The 14717-nt window shown below is 40.6% G+C and overlaps 1 protein-coding gene across 7 annotated transcripts in view; it reads right to left on the bottom strand.

Annotated features, from left to right (window-relative positions):
* ENPP3 (ectonucleotide pyrophosphatase/phosphodiesterase 3) overlaps nt 1-14717 on the bottom strand; it is an 89909-nt gene that overhangs the window by 52370 nt on the left and 22822 nt on the right. For 4 of the 7 annotated variants that reach the window (XM_075126749.1, XM_048844542.2, XM_048844543.2 and 1 more), the window contains exons 2-5: nt 13227-13305; nt 8520-8642; nt 6402-6527; nt 2774-2834 (exon numbers count right to left, since the gene is read on the bottom strand). In XM_075126749.1, the coding sequence (XP_074982850.1) occupies nt 2774-2834; nt 6402-6527; nt 8520-8642; nt 13227-13305 (389 nt within the window). Of the gene's footprint in view, nt 1-2773; nt 2835-6401; nt 6528-8503; nt 8643-13226; nt 13306-14717 lie in introns of all 7 variants that reach the window. The other 3 variants (XM_075126752.1, XM_075126751.1, XM_075126750.1) reach the window with 1 other exon arrangement.

Genomic DNA, 14717 nt, shown 5'->3' with positions numbered 1-14717 from the left:
ATAAGGAAACCTGCTAGCAGCAGCCACATTTCAGACAAGGTTGTAGGTGGCACATTCCTGATCTAAACCTAAATCTGAACAGGGTCTTAAACAGCACTGTGATTTTAGGAAATAAACATTTAAAGAGATACTCACCTCCCTCTATCCTATGAATCTGTGCTTGAAACTGGGCAGGTTGTTTGTTAATCTAAGAAGTATATTTTCATACTCTATGCACAGAATCCTTGCATGGAGAAATCCTTGCTCTTTGGGATGAGACTATATTACTAAAAGTGTTCCTATTTATAAATGCAGCTAAAGTTATCTGCAAATACATAATATAATGGTTCACTGGTCAAGTCTATGTTTGTAAAGAAACCACGTTTTATACTTTGAAGACCACCTTTTAAGGTGGTGTTCTACCCTACCTCCCCATATGCATCAGCAATATTGTATATATACAAATAGCTGCATACCTGTTTCATAATTCTTCGTGATTTTTGAAAGTGTTTATATATTATATGTTTCCATCCCTTTCTTTCTCCCCCTCACTTTGCCAATTCCTCTCAACTGACCTTTCTCCCCAAAGCTACCTCAAGTAAAAAGTCCTGACTAAGGTAAGAAATGGCATTCAGAAATCAGAATAGCTGTTGCTTTCTGCAGAGCTGCTGACAAAAAGAAATGACTCCCAAGTAATTGCTTCAAAGTTGCACAGAGAGAGAGAACAATGATATGTGATGGACTATGAACGACTCAGCTAAGAAAAAAATACTAGGGGTTTTTTTTTTCCTGAGAAGTAGATGTACAAATCATTCCTGGTTTTCATAAACAACTGAATTTTTATGTGGAATTGATCTCATGTATTCTATTCTAAAGTGTGTTGCGACAGATCGTTCCCAAATTTAATTAAAAAGAAAAGTGTTTACTGGTTGAGCAGAAAAGCTGGCTAAGTCCAAAGTATTATACTCTCTGCCTGCGTCATCAGCTGAATTCTAGGGAACAGGATTCAAAGCCTTCCAGAAGAATCAATGTAATATAGTACTGGTATGAGACAGATAGATTATCCATCCCAGGGGAGTACTACATTATATTATTCAGTAGGATTGGTATTACAGTAGCATTTAGGGGCTCCAGTCATGGACAGGACTCTGCTGCGCTAGGCACTATACAAATACATAACAAAAACTGTCCCTGCCCTGGAAAGCAGACATTCTACATAAAAGATGATAGAAAAGGAGATGGATACAATAGACAAGGGGAACACAGCGGAACAATGAGGAACTGGTCAGCATCAGTGTATATACCTTTCTATACTTTTCTCATTGTATAGAGAAAATATACTAATATTCCATCCCTTTTCTATCAGCCACTTCCTTCTAGGCTAAGAGCTTTCCATGTTAATTTATTATTAAAAATAAGTAAATATAAGTGAGACAGCAGGGGAGAAAAGAAAAAGGGGACTACTGCTAAGAATGTCCTCTGAAACCTGCTAAAAGCTGAAATCACTAAAAAAGAGAAAGAAGAGCGTGCTGTGCATAATATATGCCGATAGCTTGGACGAAGGTATTATCAGCATGAGTTTGGGATAACCTGTGGATAACTCTTGACTTCATCACTTGTGAGTGGTTTCAGAGTAACAGCCATGTTAGCCTGTATTCGCAAAAAGAAAAGGAGTACTTGTGGCACCTTAGAGACTAACCAATTTATTTGAGCATAAGCTTTCGTGAGCTACAGCTCACTTCATCGGATGCATACTGTAGAAAATACAGAAGGTGTTTTTATACATACAAACCATGAAAAAATGGGTGTTTACCACTACAAAAGGTTTTCTCTCCCCCCACCCCACTCTCCTGCTGGTAACAGCTTATCTAAAGTGATCACACTCCTTACAATGTGTATGATAATCAAGTTGGGCCATTTCCAGCACAAATCCAGGTTTTCTCCCACCCCCCCAGCCCTCCCCAAACCCACTCTCTTTGTGTGTGGGGGGGTGGGGAGACAACCTGGATTTGTGCTGGAAATGGCCCAACTTGATTATCATACACATTGTAAGGAGAGTGATCACTTTAGATAAGCTATTACCAGCAGGAGAGTGGGGTGGAGGGAGAGAAAACCTTTTGTAGTGGTAAACACCCATTTTTTCATGGTTTGTATGTATAAAAACACCTTCTGTATTTTCTACAGTATGCATCCGATGAAGTGAGCTGTAGCTCACGAAAGCTTATGCTCAAATAAATTGGTTAGTCTCTAAGGTGCCACAAGTACTCCTTCACTTGTGAGTGTTGTGGCCACCCAATACTCTGGATATCACTTCCACATATGAGTTATCAGTTTGTGTGTATTTTATATATAGTATATACAACAGTGTGGTCACTTAATAGCATTTGTTATATGTGGGCATCTTGGTGGTTCTGACATTGTGTGTGTGTGAATATCAGAACCACCAAGATGCCCACATATAACAAATGCTATTAAGTGACCACACTGTTGCATCCCTTGCCCTGTGCTCTTCCAATTGCCTGCTGATGTCACTCGCATGTTGTCTAAAGTTTAAACTGTGTACTCTTCAGGACAGGAAGCAATCTTTTTCAACTGCTGTAAAACAACTAATGCAATTTTAGGCACTGTACAAATAAGAATTATTTCTTATTACAGGCTTCTCAAAATTTGTGCACTTTGTTATTTCTGAATCTTATAACATTTTTCTCCATCAGAAAAGGTTCAGTTACAATGTTGAAAAGACAAATGCAAAAAAATTCCATTTGCAGACTGATAAGTGTACAAATCATCCTACCCTTCTGGGCACTGATAAGTGTTAAGTGATGGACACGCTTCTTTCACCCAAGGCGTTTCACCTGAAAAGCATAAAAGGTGTCACTGCAGCACTGTAGAAAAGTAAATATACAACACAAAGCAGTTTCCTTTCCACTCCCCTGTGATTTTCTGAAACTCTGCTTAATGCTCCTAAACATTTATCATATGCTGATGATCCACTAGAGTCTCTTTAGAAGAACAAAAGGAGTCATGAGAGAGGCAAGAAGGACAAATCAAAGAGGAAAGGAATAATAGAGAGAACTGATGGGGCAGAAAAAGCAGTGGATTATTTTTAAATAAGTCTTCTCCCTCCCACAGAAAAGCCCTCCCACTAAGGATCCCAAGGCAGGCGGAAACAATAACCATTTTCAAAGGAAAAAGAAAAGGAATACTTGTGGCACCTTAGAGACTAACCAATTTATTTGAGCATAAGCTTTCGTGAGCTACAGCTCACTTCATCGGATGCATACTGTGGAAAGTGTAGAAGATCTTTTATACACACAAAGCATGAAAAAATTCCTCCCCCTACCTCACTCTCCTCCTGGCAATAGCTTATCTAAAGTGATCACTCTCCTTACAATGGAGATCTACAACCTATCCTGAAGGATGACCCAACACTCTCACAAATCCTGGGAGACAGGCCAGTCCTTGCCTACAGACAGTGCCCCAACCTGAAGCAAATACTCACCAGCAACCACAGACCACACAACAGAACCACTAACCCAGGAACCTATCCTTGCAACAAAGCCCGTTGCCAACTGTGCCGACATATCTATTCAGGAGACACCATCACAGGGCCTAATAACATCAGCCACACTATCAGAGGCTCGTTCACCTGCACATCCACCAATGTGATCTATGCCATCATGTGCCAGCAATGCCCCTCTGCCATGTACATTGGTCAAACTGGACAGTCTCTACATAAAAGAATAAATGAACACAAATCAGATGTCAAGAATTATAACATTCATAAACCAGTCGGAGAACACTTCAATCTCTCTGGTCACGTGATTACAGACATGAAAGTTGCAATTCTTCAACAAAAAAACTTCCAATCCAGACTCCAGCGAGAAACTGTTGAATTGGAATTCATTTGCAAATTGGATACAATTAACTTAGGCTTGAATAGAGACTGGGAGTGGCTAAGTCATTATGCAAGGTAACCTATTTCCCCTTGTTTTTTCCTACCCCCCCCCCCCGACGTTCTTGTTAAACCCTGGATTTGTGCTGGAAATGGCCCACCTTGATTATCATACACATTATAAGGAGAGTGGTCACTTTAGATAAGCTATTACCAGCAGGAGAGTGGGTTTGTGTGTGTGTGGGGGGGGAGAAAACCTGGATTTGGGCTGGAAATGGCCCAACTTGATTATCATACATTGTAAGGAGAGTGATCACTTTAGATAAGCTATTGCCAGCTGGAGAGTGGGGTGGGGGGAGGTATTTTTTCATGCTTTGTGTGTATAAAAGATCTTCTACACTTTCCACAGTTTGCATCCGATGAAGTGAGCTGTAGCTCACGAAAGCTTATGCTCAAATAAATTGGTTAGTCTCTAAGGTGCCACAAGTACTCCTTTTCTTTTTGCAAATACAGACTAACATGGCTGTTACTCTGAAACCTGTCATTTTCACAGTGACCTTCATTGTGAATTATTAAAGCCAACAATTATAAATCTAAATAAAAAGTGAAAATTAAATACAGCCACAAGAAGGGGTGAGAACAGGTTCTGGTATTATGATTAAAACACTGAAATAGTTTTTTTGATTCGTTCCCACCTCACAATTTCAAAGAAGTCCATTTATAGATGCAGGCGCTATAGAATCTATAGATCCTTTATACCCTCTGACATTATAGTCATGAAGTGTGGTTTGTTTTGCCAGTGGCATTTTTGCTATATCCATTAACATATTTGCATACAGAACACACAAAGAAGGTTGGAGACAGGTTCTTTGAGTTGGAGTCTATTTTGTATTTTTCCTATAGAAATGCTGAAGTATCTATAACAACATGCCACAAATGTTCTCATTAAAGTACCACGTAACTCCAGGCACCTATTTTGTGCATCGTTTGAAATAGCGATGGACTATAATTAAACTCTCAGATCCAAACTCCCCTAAACGTCATTGGTTTTGGGAATCCAAACCTGAATCTGGGTCCACATTTAATGTCTGAAACCAATATATATGAGTCAAATGAAAATCCCAGATCTAAACATCCTTATGAAAATTTCAAACCCAACAGCCATGAATTTTAGGTTGGGCTGGGGGGGGTGTGTGTGTCTTAAATGAGGGTCCAAAATTTGTGGCTCGGATCCATCTCTAATCTAAGAGTTTAATCAACCTTACACAATTAAAATCTTTATTTAAGTTAAATATTTAACTTAAATATTCTATATTTAAGTTAAATTTCTTTTTCCATCTGTATATTTTGGACTGCTAAAGATTAAAGGGAGGGAGATGCTTTTAACTGAAATACTGAAGCAGTGTCATTGCGTATTTCTGCACCACAAAGTGCCCAGGATGCAATAGAGTTCATGACACTGCTCTAAAAGTCCACTGTAAATGCTGTCCTTGTGTGTGGCCATGAGAATATGATATCACCTGCCAGTGGCTGACCCACAAAAAAGTAAGGAAAACTACTGCTATTGTCTGTTAAGGAAGATCTTCTTTAGGACAAGTGGCAGACTAGGGGCACCGGAACAGGGGGGGCCAAGAAGCCATGGCCCCATCAATTTTAAGAGGCATAGCCCTCCCACTTTTTACCTACTTTAAGGATGAGTGTCGGGGGAGAGGGCAGAGAGGAATGAGTCTGGGCGAGGCCTGGGGGAAGAGATGGAGCAAGGACGGGGCCTCAGGGGGAAGGGGCAGAGCAGGGGACAGGGCCCCAGTTCAGGGCCCCCCCACTTTTAGGGAGCTTCCGGCACTGCTGGGCAGAGACCCGTATTTTCAGAAATAAAGGACTACGGGTTCTAGCCCCACTTCTCAGGTGCATGTGTGATGTACCCAGTAATTCTATCTGCTATCTTCAGCTCATGGACTCATATTACACTCTCTAAAGGAACAGTGCTTGGTATATAGGGTCTACTGTCTTAAACAATGTTAAAATTAATTTTAAAATGTGCTTATAATGAAATGTTATGAAAAAGTTACATTAACGATGGTAGTGACATGTTTTTTAGATTTCACCCAGGTCAGAGCAGGGACGGTGCCTTCTTCCATTTTGGGAAAGCACATTATAGGTGCTCCTGCAATAATAATATCTTTTCGTGTTTCTTAAGATTTAATTTTACACAAGCTACATTCCTTTCCAGCAATCACCTTCCTTCTCACAAACCTAAATACCAGGTGTTTCACCACAAAGCAGCCACTCCCCAAGTGTCTCAGGCACTCAAAACACATTTACAGCTACAAGAAATCTAAACTTGCTCAAATAAAAGCTGTAGGTATCTTCAGTTAGGCACCAGAAGGGTTTTATCAGAGTTGCTAACAATTACAAAGCCCCATATGTTTATTTTATATGTATTTCATGTATATTCACTTGGGTAGCTTCCTGTAAATATCCCTATAATATAGCAAATCACACTTTTAAATATTAATTTTTGTTTTACCTTTGCAAATACTTTTGTAGTTTACACAGCAGTCTTTTTTCTCCAAGCAGTCTTCAGAACAAGAACAGTGGCTTCCAGTTATCCGTGTCTCACCACAACGGAGTTTAGTGCATGTCCATATCTGAGCTGAAAAATTATTAATTAGTTGTTGTGATAGAATTCACCTCTGTGTTCATGCCCTACACCCTACTGTAATAATCTTTGCACAAAGTATGCCTTGTAAGGTATCATTTGAAAACTCATAATTTGCTGGTCAGTATTGTCCTGGTAAAAGATGGTGGCAACATTGCCGGTTAAGTTATAAGATTCCTCTGCAGGGTGTTCTTAACACATGTTCCAAATCCCACAGCCCTGCCCAAACAGAAATTGGCAAACAGGTCTGGCCTAAACAAAGGAATGTGTACTCTGCTTAATTTGCATTTAAGCAATAAAGAGAGTCATCAACCAGGAAGGGAAGACAAAGGAAGTTGAAACAGGTGAAAAAATCAACAGGGAACATCCTTCCACATAGACATTTTGTCCCCTGGTTCTCAGATGTAAATGTTTTTCAAGAGGGGGACTGAAACTATAATAAGGAGGGACAAACACCCCAAGGCTCTCTCTCGCTCTCTCTCTCCTGGCCCATTGCATTCACTGCACCTGAAGAGACAAAGGAAACAGTTGGACTCTGTATGAGGGGTTTTTACCTAAAGAGTTTGGTGTGTAAGACTGCTGAAACCGTGCAAAACCGTGACTGAATCTAATATAGTTTGTTAAATTAGGCACCAGAAGGGCTTTATCTTTATTTCTCTTGTAGCCATTTTTTACTTTTATGCCTCATTACTTATACTTGTTCTAAATCTATCTCTTTGTAGTTAATAAACTTGTTTTACTGTTTTATCTAACCCAGTGTATTCAAGCTGAAATGGTTGGGCAATTCTATTTGGGGCAACAAGTTGTGTGCATATTATTCCGTTCAAGGAAAAATGGACTTAGCATATTTGTACTGTCCGGGACAGGGCTGGGCAGTATACAACATGCATTTCTGAGAGACGATCTGGGCTGGAGGTGTGTTGGGATCACCCTGCAATATAACCAAGGCTAGTAAGAGCCAGGATGTGGATGGCTGGCTGCAGCACACACACAGACATAGCTGGAAGTGACTTTCATGCTGGAGGCTGTCTGTGAGCAGACCAGGCTGGAGGCTGCACCAGCAAGGTATTGTAAAGGGAACCCCAGATTATAGGGCAGTGGTGACATAGTTATTTGTTAGCCTGGATTGTACCCTGGTATGTCACAGTTGTGTTTTCGTATGAAGAAAAAAACCACAATTCCGTTCAGAGCACTGAATGTATTCATCTGTGGTGAAATCAGCAGGACTGACAAGCCCATTGACGCTATTGGGAGCTGTTTTGAATCAAGGACCATGCAGGAAAAAGACACTGGATGTGATACAGAAGCAGACAAGTCTGCTAGAGAACTTTGTAGCCCGTGGATCCAATTCATGCCGCTAACATAACCATCGTGTGCTGCATACTGTTCAGAACACAGGGTACTGGGGGCATCCATTAATCGCCTCCCTGCCTTCTGAGGGGGAGGTAGTTGTCCTGTCATTCCATGCCCCTGGACAAGGAGAACAGCTATGCTCCCACTCAAGATATTCATGACCTTGTCTGGACTAACAAGGATGATTATGAGAGAACTGGTTATCTGTGAAATAGTTTGCTTGGTTTTATGTTGGCCCAGTCTTGTTGGGTGTGAATCAATGAAAGTTAGTCATTGAACATATATACTTGATTTAAAAGTTTACTGAAGTACGTTCTTCCTTAATAAAAAAAAATGTGGATGTCTTTCAGGAAAGAAATTAATCCCAGTTTATATTTCATATCATGTCACCTTCAAGTACAAGTAGCATGGCACCTTAACAACATGCATTCAACATTCATACACAACAGCTCCAGAATTCATTACATGCCATAACAAGTCTCTAAAATACAAAAGATGGCTGGGAACCTTTTTTGCATCTGTACCCGTGGCAGAATAAATAAACATAGCACATTTATCATTTCCCCTCACCCTCCCTCCAGAAAAATTAATACAAAGACTAGACTAACAAATCTCACATTTATGGGAACGTACTTGGTTCCAGACAGGTACCCTCATAATCCCAGCAGCAGTTTTGAAGCTCTTTACAGCCACCATCACACTGGCAGCCCTGCCCCTTTTTATTAAATGGCTCATTACATCTGTTTCTGCAGCTGACTGTAAAGGGAAAAAAAGATGGTTTTAGCACCAAAATTATTCCAATCCTTAAGCATACAACAATGAAATGGAACATGGCCAGGAGCCTAGAGTCAGAATGTTCTGAATAATTGGCAAAAACTATTTCCCAAATCACTTGTCAACATATTTAGTAAAATTAATAATATAAGCTTATTTCCATCAAAGTTGGGAGATGTCCACACAAAACTTTGTGTGTGCGTATGTAAAATTAGGATAATTATAAAAATAAAAATAATATGAATATTATGATGAATAATGACATGGGGAAAATATGTGAAATTCAGACCACGTAAACAGGCCGTGTAAACTTAAAATTGAAAGTAAAAAAATATTTTAAACTATTAATTTTAAAGTTATATAAAGAGATACAGTCATATATGTTCACAAAGAACTCTGTGCCAAAACACCTGTCTTGAATCCTCCCTTCTAAAGGTCCCTGAGGGTTTTGGCTTCAATCCTCTGAATGTGCTTAACATTATGCATTTCTCCCAAAGTCTGAGTAAACAGGTAGTCCTTGCAACATGCCTTTAACTTAAGCGCAACAAATTCAGGCATTTTGGTCCAAAGGAAGAGAGGGTTCCTGTGGCAAAGTATACTACCCTTTTAAAATACAATCTGAAACTTACAGGCAAGACATCCCTGGCAGAGCCCAGGAGCACGCTGCCCAGCTCTTGGAGCTGGACTATATGAACAGGAAAAGCAAGTTCTTCAGATGAGAGGGACCAGAAGCTATGTTGGCAGCTATAAACTGCAGGTTCCCTTTCCCCACACACCCCCACCCTGCCCCACAGGCACCAGGATGCTAGCCTGATCTGGGCTCTAGAGATTTTGTTTTCTGACTCTGAGTTTGTTTGCTCTGAGGCAAGGACCTTATGAACTTCCTTAAACTGCTCCTCCCCTGACTTGATGCCTAAGGGAAAGGGGAAAAGCTTGACTGCCACCTAGAACAATAAGAGAATTAGGAACTCTACTCATGGATTCATAGATATTAAGGTCAGAAGGGACCATTATGATCATCTAGTCTGACCTCCTGCACAATGCAGGCCACAGAATCTCACCCACCCACTCCTGCAATAAACCTCTCACCTATGTCTGAGCTATTGAAGTCCTCAAATCAGGGTTTAAAGACTTCAAGGTACAGAGAATCCTCCAGCAAGTGACCCGTGCCCCATGCTACAGAGGAAGGCGAAAACCCCCCAGGGCCTCTTCCAATCTGCCCTGGAGGAAAATTCCTTCCCGACCCCAAATATGGCGATCAGCTGAAACCCTGAGCATGTGGGCAAAATTCACCAGCCAGATACCCAGGAAAGAATTCTCTGTAGTAACTCAGATCCCACCCCATCTAACGTCCCATCACAGGCCATTGGGCCTATTTACCATGAATAGTTAAAGATTAATTAATTGCCAAAATCATGTTATCCCATCATACCATCTCCTCCATAAACTTATGGAGTTTAATCTTGAAGCCAGATAGGTCTTTTGCGCCCACTGCTTCCCTTGGAAGGCTATTCCAGAACTTCACTCCTCTGATGGTTAGAAACCTTCATCTAATTTCAAGTCTAAACTTCCCGATGGCCAGTTTATATCCATTTGTTCTTGTGTCCACACTGGTACTGAGCTTAAATAATTCCTCTCCCTCTCCGGTATTTATCCCTCTGATATATTTATAGAGAGTAATCATATCTCACCTCAACCTTCTTTTGGTTAGGCTAAACAACCCAAGCTCCTTGAGTTTCCTTTCATAAGACAGGTTTTCCATTCCTCGGATCACCCTAGTAGCCCTTCTCTGTACCTGTTCCAGTTTGAATTCATCCTTCTTAAACATGGGAGACCAGAACTGGGGCAGGATCAGTTTGGAGGTCTTCTTAAAGGGGACTCTTTCTTAAAAATTAGTTTGCCCTTCCCCTTTCTCAGATCCTATCCAGTCCTAAAATTAAGTTTGGAGGTTTGAGTGCCTTTAGTCACCAAAGCTATGGCAATAACACACAGGGAGAGAGTTCTCTCACACTGTGAAGCCCCAAGCCATTTAGGGCTTTATAAGTCAAGCCCAACTTCATCTGGAACCAAAAAGGTAGCCAATAAAAAGCAAGCACCTGTAAATGTATTGTAGATACAGATCAGAGCACTTGTACCTCAAAGTGTCGTATTTGCACCAGCAATTTATGAGGTAGACGTGCAACTACCCAGATTTACAGTTCCACCACATTTGCAAAAATGCAGGTGCACATTTTGCAAATGTACACTTCTCTATTCCCCATCACTGACAATTTGTCAAGTGTTTTCTAGTTGAGTTCTAGTCTGTTAAAAGAGGGTTTGGCTGCTGCTGATTTTAATGGATGTATTTACATGCACCCAATATGAAAAGGTAATCCTACCTTGTTTTCCTACATGAATAATCCATTGAATGTCTGACCTTGTTCTTGGGACTTTCAACCACCCTAAATTGTGAAGAAGGGTGGAATGGACCTAACTGAATTTAAGTTATTTTGCATTTAACATGCTGAGTCTCAGGGTATGTCTACACTGCACAGTTAATCTGGGTTTATCTGGTTTTAGCCCAACCCCCCTACCATCCACACAGAAAAATCTCTGACCCAGGTTTGGAGGTGCTTTAAGCCCAGCTTGTTTACCCAGCTGAGGTGTGTGGGTTAGAGCCCAAGCTGGGTTCTACTCTAACTTGGGCTGGCACCTGCTCACTGTGCAATGAGATGCCAGCAAAACCACTTGAGTGTTAACAGTCCTCCACTGCCCTACCCACAATTCTCCCTGAAGGACAAACAAGCTTTCCAACAAGAGACTGAGAAAGACTCCTAGAGTTTCTCACAACAAAGACCATGGCATATGCCCCCAGACACACACGGACAAGTGCAGCGACAGTTAGGACATAGTAATGCAAATATGGCTTTGCTGTGGTAGTGCTCACACCCAGGCTAGACTAACCCAGATGAGTCACCAGGTTAACTGTGCAGTGTAGACATAGCCTAAATCAGGAGCAGTGTCATCCTTTTTTTCTATTTGAAATGCAAGTTTTCATACTCTTAACAATATTAAATTCCTTTTTATTATTTGTTTAGAGACTATATAATGGAACAATAGAATATTCAGGTGCAGAAATCTAATTATATTTTTCAAAAACTTGAGATATTGCAGAATTATTATGGGAGCTATCCTGAAATTTACTCTGAATACTTAAGTTTATCCCATAGGATCAAAGCCATTTTCATAAGATTTAATATCTCTGACTTTGTACTGCAACTGCTCGCTATTGTGTTACTATTTCATAAGCTAGGCCAGTCATAATGAAAGAAGTAAGAGTAAATGGGCTTGATTCACAATTGCCCTGCAGCTTGCACACAAATACACCAGGGCAAAGTGATTATAAAAGATGGTATTCTGATCTGCTAACATTTTACACCACTTTGCATTAATTTTGTGCAGGCATAATTGATTCCTCAGGGTGGAAAGCAATGGCGAATCAGGCTCTACATGTCCATAAATGATACATGGCAAGTTGAGAACACATCATACTATTTGGTTAAGAGTCACTGAAGAGTAACTACAGTTCATCGTCATAGTTACAAAGAATAGCACAAGACTCCAGAAGAAGGAAACAAGCAAGAAAAATAATGAGTGGGGAAGAGTAGGAAAACAAGTTTAACACATTAATATAGATACCATAAGAATGAGGAAAAAAACATTTCATCATCATTCTGTGGCTGCACAGATAGAATTTGTTTTAAATGAATCTATCCAATTGTTGACATTGCACTGAGCCGGTTGGGACATTTTTGACAAAATAAAATGTCATCAAAGTAAGTTGTTTTGTCAAAGCCAAAATGTTTTATGGAGGCATATCAGTTTCAGCAAAGTTTTTGTGTGAAAGGGCCTTTTTTGGGTCAAGAATTCTCTGGTCAATTCTGACAAAAGAGAGACCGAATTGAAAAGCTCAGGCTTTCAATCTGAAAACAGATGTTTCAATGTATTTCCATTTTCCAAAAGCATTCCAAAGGTTTTGATTTTGTTCCAGTGCAGAATGAAAACAAATTTTGAAACCTCAAGAAATGCCATGAAATGGAATTGTTGTCCTCCAGACAGCACTACACTGCATTCTAACTAGACTAGTTCTCATTAGTAATTAGAGCTGATCAAAAATCAGAATTTCCATCATATGGGAAATTCGGACATTTCAATATGTTTTTGTATTGAATCAGGATGAAAAGTCTAAATAGCAAATTTTCTCATGGAATGGAAAGTTCAGACAAGTGTCAGTTGGGAACTGCTGTATACTTACTTGGCCCATCATCCTCAGATCTTAATCCAGACTATCTTTCATAATGCAGCATGATAATGTGACTCACATACTGGCCAAATTTTTTAAAGCTGTCCACCAATTTTGGCGGCTTTCTTTTTATGTTGCGCACCCTGAGAAACCTAGGGCCTAATTTTCACAAGTGTTGAGCACCCACGGTTTATTTTTAGTGAAATTATAAGTCATCCTCTGTTTAAATGCTTTGCTGGATGGAAGTGTAAATTAACACTGTACTGAAAATATTGTAAACGTACCTTGTACTTGGTCTTCATGTTTTAGTCCTAGTCCCAAGCCTAGTCCAAGTGATATAACCACCAAAGAGACTAAAAGAACCTGTCACAAAAAAGTCATATACTGTGAGGTATTTCATTTGCAGGTGACACAAAAATTGGGGGAGTGGTAAATAATGAAGAGGACAGGTCACTGATTCAGAGCGATCTGGATCACTTGGTAAACTGGGCACAAGCAAACAATATGCATTTTAATATAGCTAAATGTAAGTGTTGTAGCCCATAGAGCCAGCATAGCCCTTTATTTTACTCAGCAGTAACACAAGGAACCTACAGTCCTGTATCCTATGTAAGGCATTGGCTTAAGTAAGTAGGAACAAAAAATGTAGGCCATACTTACAGAATGGGGGACTTTATGCTGGGAAGCAGTGACTCTGAAAAAGATTAGGGGGTTGTGGTGGATAATCAGCTGAACATGACCGCCCAGTGCAATGCTGTGACCAAAGGAGCTAATGCAATCTTGGGTTCCATAAACAGGAAACTCTTAAGTAAGATTAGAGAGGTTATTATACTTCTGTATTCGGCCTTGTGTGTCCGGTATTGGAATATTGTGTCCAGGGCTGGTGCCCACAATTCAAGAAGGATGTGTGAGGGATTGGGGGTCTCAGAGCCAGGCAGTGCTCAAACCATGGCTGCCACCTGGCAGCTATCTGGAACCTGTGGAGAAAGGGACTGGTGGAGCTTTAGCTCACCAAGAGCTTCGCTCACGAAACTCCTGACTGGGGAAGATGTCCAGCCCCACTGATTAGCTCAAATGCACTACATAAGCCAAAAGGAAGGTGTCTGAGTAGCTATGTGAATTTTTGGCTGGCTGCTATTGTGGACTCTGCCTACTCACCTGATTTCTGAGCCCTGCCTTCCAGCCAGTTCTTGCATCCCAGCTATTCTAAACCTCCTTTTCTCAGATCCCTGTCTGCTCTCAGTTACTGCTTTCCCATCTCACTCCAGGACCGTGCTCCTACACACTACCCCAACTCAGACTCCAGCTCTGAACTTTGTCTTGGCACATGACTCTGTATCCAGCTCTGCCCCTAGCACTGGTTTCTGGCGTCCAACTCTAACCATTAGGCATAACTGCCCATGCCTTGGTACTTACACAATGTTGATAAACTGGAGAGGGTTCAGAGAAGAGCCACGTGAATGATTAAAGGATTAGAAAACATGCCTTACAGTGATAGACTCAAAGAGCTCAATCTATTTGAAAAGTCATGGAAGATGGGAGAGATTCCAGAAGACTGGAAAATGACACTATATTTGCCCATCTATAAAAAGGGAAATAAGGACAACCCGGGGAATTACAGACCAGGCAGCTTAATGTCTGTACCTGGAAAGATAATGGAGCAAATTAAGCAATCAATTTGCAAAGATTTAGAAGATAATAATGTAATACGTAACAGTCAGCATGGATTTCTCAAGAACAAATCATGCCAAACCAACCTGATAGCTTTCTTTGAC

This window comes from Caretta caretta, chromosome 3 (genome assembly GCF_965140235.1).
Source record: "Caretta caretta isolate rCarCar2 chromosome 3, rCarCar1.hap1, whole genome shotgun sequence".
Lineage (NCBI taxonomy): Eukaryota > Metazoa > Chordata > Testudines > Cheloniidae > Caretta > Caretta caretta.
Note: the sequence above shows the minus strand (reverse complement) of the source record. Positions and strands in the feature narration are given on the sequence as shown.